The sequence below is a fragment of the Hylobates moloch genome, unplaced genomic scaffold (assembly GCF_009828535.3).
Source record: "Hylobates moloch isolate HMO894 unplaced genomic scaffold, HMol_V3 SCAFFOLD_4985, whole genome shotgun sequence".
Lineage (NCBI taxonomy): Eukaryota > Metazoa > Chordata > Mammalia > Primates > Hylobatidae > Hylobates > Hylobates moloch.
The window spans coordinates 460-5,042 of record NW_026657260.1 but is presented as its reverse complement, the minus strand read 5'-3'; the positions used below and the strand labels follow the sequence as shown (position 1 = coordinate 5,042).

The window sequence follows — 4,583 nt, the reverse complement described above, 5'->3', positions numbered from 1 at the left end:
ACACATTTATCAGGGAGTTTTCCTCTCCTCCTCTGCCCATGTCATGCTTCTGTCTCCCTGGGCCCGGGATCAAGTTACTGGACCCCAGGCAAGTGTGACAAACTCATAGTCACCTGAGTGCAGGAGGTGTACAGGAGGTATCTGTCAGGCCTCCCAGTTTTGATTCAGTATCTCTCATCACGTGTGATTATTCATCTGTCCCTAAACAATGTCCATGAAGTTTCTATTCCCTTTTAAGGAAACTGGCAGCCTTGCCTTTGTATTTGGAGATATTGTTCCCCAGGTTTCACTGCTCTCAGCTTCAGTCTTGATCTCCTTGAAGTCAGCTTGCGTAGCTGCACAGTCACCTTGAAACCAGGATGGAAACATTTCTTCTTTACCTTTCTGATATGTTTCCATAAAGTAAGGCTGGGCCCTGGTTCTCTACCCCATCAATGGCTGATGTGATGTTTCTTTGTAGCATCGCAGGTTCTTTTTTTTTTTTGAGATGGAGTCTCACTCTGTTGCCCAGGCTGGAGTGGAGTGGCATGATCTTGGCTTACTGCAACCTCTTCCTGCTGGATTCAAGTGATTCTCCTGTCTCAGCCTCCTGAGTAGCTGGGACCGCAGGTGTTCACCACCACACCTGGCTAATTTTTGTATTTTTAGTAGAGACGGGGTTTCACCATATTGGCCAGGCTGGTCTTGAACTCCTGACCTCAAATGATTCACCTGCCTTGGCCTCCGAAATCACAGATTCTTTTTAAAGCAAGAGTTGTTAGAATTTATCTATCAGCCCAGTTTCATGTATAGACGCCTCTAAACATTCAATGACCATGTTACCTGGTGAGATAAGTCAGTACTGCAGCAACACTCCCAGAAAAGAGTTTGACCAATTTTGGGGGATTTTTTGGGAAAAAATTTTGTTTAACTTTGCACAGACTCAAGCAGGGAATATGGCGTTATGGTCTACCCGTAGAGGGAGATTTTGTTTATTTTTTATTTTTTTTTTGAGACGGAGTCTTGCTCTGTCGCCCAGGCTGGAGTGCAGTGGCGCAGTCTCGGCTCACTGCAAGCTCCGCCTCCCGGGTTCACGCCATTCTCCTGCCTCAGCCTCTCCGAGTAGCTGGGACTACAGGCGCCCGCCACCACGCCCGGCTAATTTTTTGTATTTTTTAGTAGAGACGGGGTTTCACCGTGTTAGCCAGGATGGTCTCGATCTCCTGACCTTGTGATCCGCCCGCCTCGGCCTCCCAAAGTGCTGGGATTACAAGCGTGAGCCACCACGCCCGGCCCGTAGAGGGAGATTTTGGCCTGGGGATCTGGAAAGCAGGCTCATCTACTTTTCACCAGCCTTAATGTAGGGCACCCTAGATTATTCCTGTCAGAATCCACATTCTTGCACTGAAAATATTCATGTCCTTGTGCTGTGACTGGACACTGATTTGGTGATATGTGAAGTGTGATTTGCTTAATGTGACCTGCTTCTCTGAATTTATTTACAGAAAATCAAAGTGATCACGAGGAAGAGAAAGTGAAAGGGCCAGTGTCTCCCAGGTAACGCTGTGGAATTGTGGGCTGTTAGTTCAGTAGTGACATCTGGAGACTGCAGATCCAGGGAAAACAAGGAAGTGATGAATAGAACTATTTCTTCCATTTATCCAGCTACAAATTGTCCTTATTAACAATGTTGTGGGTTATTTGTAGCACTTGTATTGGTTTTAATTTCACAGTCCTCTCAAGATAGGAACCTGCAATCAGACGAACCAGGTGAACTAACCAAACAGGGATTTCCTGATATCACCTGTTCTCTCCCATGTGTTTAAATCCAGGGAGAGATGCATATATGCTTTCTGCCCATTTTTTGTTAGTATGTTTGCTAGTATTTGTGCAAGAGAAGAAATTCAAAAAATAAACATATTATATCAAAATATTGGAAAAAGAGGGCCCTTAATACCCAAGATCTGTGTGTCTGCAGTGCCTCAAGAGCTCTGTATGCTGCATGTAAAATTCAACACGATTTATGCAAAGTAGTTGAAGCCCTGTGTCAGTTCTCTGTGCTGCAAGTCATGATGATAGTTTATAGGGAGAGTCTGGGTGCCCTGAAGTGGCTCATCTGTGGCAAATGTACGGAGCACATGCTGCTCGTTTTTGCTCTGTCCCCAGGGCAGTCACCCTCCACCCCGCATTTAGAACATAGTTTTTTTTTTCTCTCTTGAAGGAAAAATGGCTTTGCTTTCTGTGACCACTCTATTCTGTCTCCCGTCAGATCAGCTGGGAAGCTTTGTTGTCTAATCTCTGTTGGTTTAATCTTCTGTCATCCCTGTCCTGCCTGGCTCATCAGGAATCTGCAGGAGTCTGAAGAGGAGGAAGCCCCCCAGGAGTCCTGGGAAGAAGGTTATTTGACTCTCTCAAGTCCTCCGGACATGTCTGCCTTCTACCAGTCTTACAGGAGCACATTGCACTCATTAGAGGAACAGCAATTCGTCTTGGCTCTTGGTATAGAGAGTGAGTACTCCATTGTGAAGGTGATAAAGCTCCAGTTTGTGTCCCAGGTAGACCCCATAATCTTTGGGTCTTGCTCCCCTGGCTGGGCTGAGTTGTCATCACTGTGGGCTGGACCTATATATCAATGTAGATTTCAATCACTCTGGAGTCGAGTCTGAAGCACCGGCATGGGGTAGGTCAGTGAGCTTTGCTCTCTTCCTAGTCTTAGGCCATGCCTGTGGCAGCCTAGACCAACTGTCAGGACATTGAACTCAAGGCAGGTGTGGCAAACTCACACCAAGCTCTGTAGCACATGCCCAGGAATTGTCTGTCAGATCAGCTCATCTGAATTAAATGTCTCTTGCCAGCTACAAAGTTCCTTATGAGTTTCGTTCCCCAAATATGTCTGTGCAGTTGTCTACCTGGCCAAGGCCAGTGTCACCCTTGTCTACCTCTCAGTGGAAGATGTGACCCAGGTTTCACTGAATTTATCCCCATTTTCTGTGTCTTCTAAGTTGGCTTGTTTTAGCTCATCTTTTCATTGTCTTGCTGGTATGTTTTCTAGATAAATGGCTGACTTTTCACTCACAAAAGCCATAATAGCTGATGCTTCTGTGTAGCACCAAGTCTCATTTTGACTCAAGAGCTGGTAGATTGCACCCATCCTTGAAATCTCAGTGTCCACAATCTCATAAACCGTCAAATCCTGGGTATTTGATGAGAAAAGGCTGAATATTGCCATGTCTCTTCTAGAAAGTGATAGAACTATTTGCCTACAATCTATTGGAAAAAAATTGCTCATTTGTGTGCACAAACCTAGGACAGAGCACACTGGGAAGATGACATACCAAAACAGGGGAATTTTGCCCCAGGCTCAGGAAAGGAACCAAGCCGGTTCTCTCAAGACTTGACCTCAGGCCTCCTAGATTATTTCTCTCACACTGAGAAGACTGGATGTCGCTGTGTTAGGATTGTACAGAGGAATGTTTCTGTGTCTGGGGGAAACTGCTTAATGTAAGAGGCCCTGTCTGAATTTATTTGCAGGACATCAGTGTGATCATGTGAAAAAGGAGGATCAAGAGGCAACACGTCCCAGGTGAGTCTGAGAAATTGTGGACAGTTAATTTGGTGTTGACACCTAGAGACACCAAGTCTAGGGAAAACAGAACATGCTGAAAATAACGATTTTATCTTTGCAGCCAAGCCTGAATTCCTCCTACAAACATTGCTGTTGGTTTTCGCTGCAGTAGATGTTTAGGTTTCCATTTCTTCCTCCCCTTATCATTTACTAACCTAGTGAAGGTTGACCATGCCTTAAAAGCTGTATTCTCATGGCTACTGCATGGAAACTTGAGCACATTTTATGCAAAATTATTGAACCCACTCTTTTCATTATCACTGTATGCTGTGTGTCATGAGGACACAAACACAGAGTGTCCTTTGACTCCCTCATTTGTGTGTCACCTGGCCAATTCACTGAACTCTCTTTGTCTGTCTCTCTCTCTTTCTCTGTCTCTGTCTTTCTCTTTCATCCTTTTCTACCCAGCCCTGGTCTATCCCAACATGAAGGCAATACTTTGTTAGGTCATTAATGGATCTATCCTTTTCCTTTTTTAACCACTTCCTTATACTACCCATGACATCTAGCTGGGGGTCTGTGGTGTCTGATTTTCCCTGGCTTATTCATTAGTTTTTCCTGCTTCTCCAGGCTCAGCAGGGAGCTACTGGAAGTAGAAGAGGCTGAAGTCTTGCAGGACTCACTGGATAGATGTTATTTGACTCCTTCCAGTTATCTTGAACTGCCTGACTTATGCCAGCCTTACCGAAGTGACTTTTACTCATTGGAGGAACAGCACATTAGCTTGGCTATTGATGTGGACGGTGAGTAACTTACTATGAAGGTGATAAGACTCCACCTGATCTTCCGGATAAGGGTCATATTCTTACACTAAGTGGCCCTTACTTAGAGCTGAGAGATGTTACTGCCACAGGCAGGACCTATAGGCACCTGTAGGTTTGAATGAAACTCTAGTTCCAGTTGGAAGCCGAGACATGGAATGGCTCAGTAAGCATGGCTCTCTTCCTAGTTTCAGGCCATGCCTTTGGCCACCTGAGCC

General features: G+C 45.3%; 1 protein-coding gene across 1 annotated transcript; it reads left to right on the top strand.

Moving 5' to 3' along the window:
- Positions 1-1,472: 1,472 nt before the first annotated feature.
- Positions 1,473-4,347, top strand: LOC116465407 (neuroblastoma breakpoint family member 3-like; the record flags this gene model as incomplete). Its single annotated transcript, XM_032148488.2, has 4 exons — positions 1,473-1,536; positions 2,324-2,487; positions 3,511-3,562; positions 4,175-4,347. Coding segments are annotated over exons 2-4 (307 nt in total), but the record flags the coding sequence as incomplete, so codon positions are not given.
- Positions 4,348-4,583: the final 236 nt, after the last annotated feature.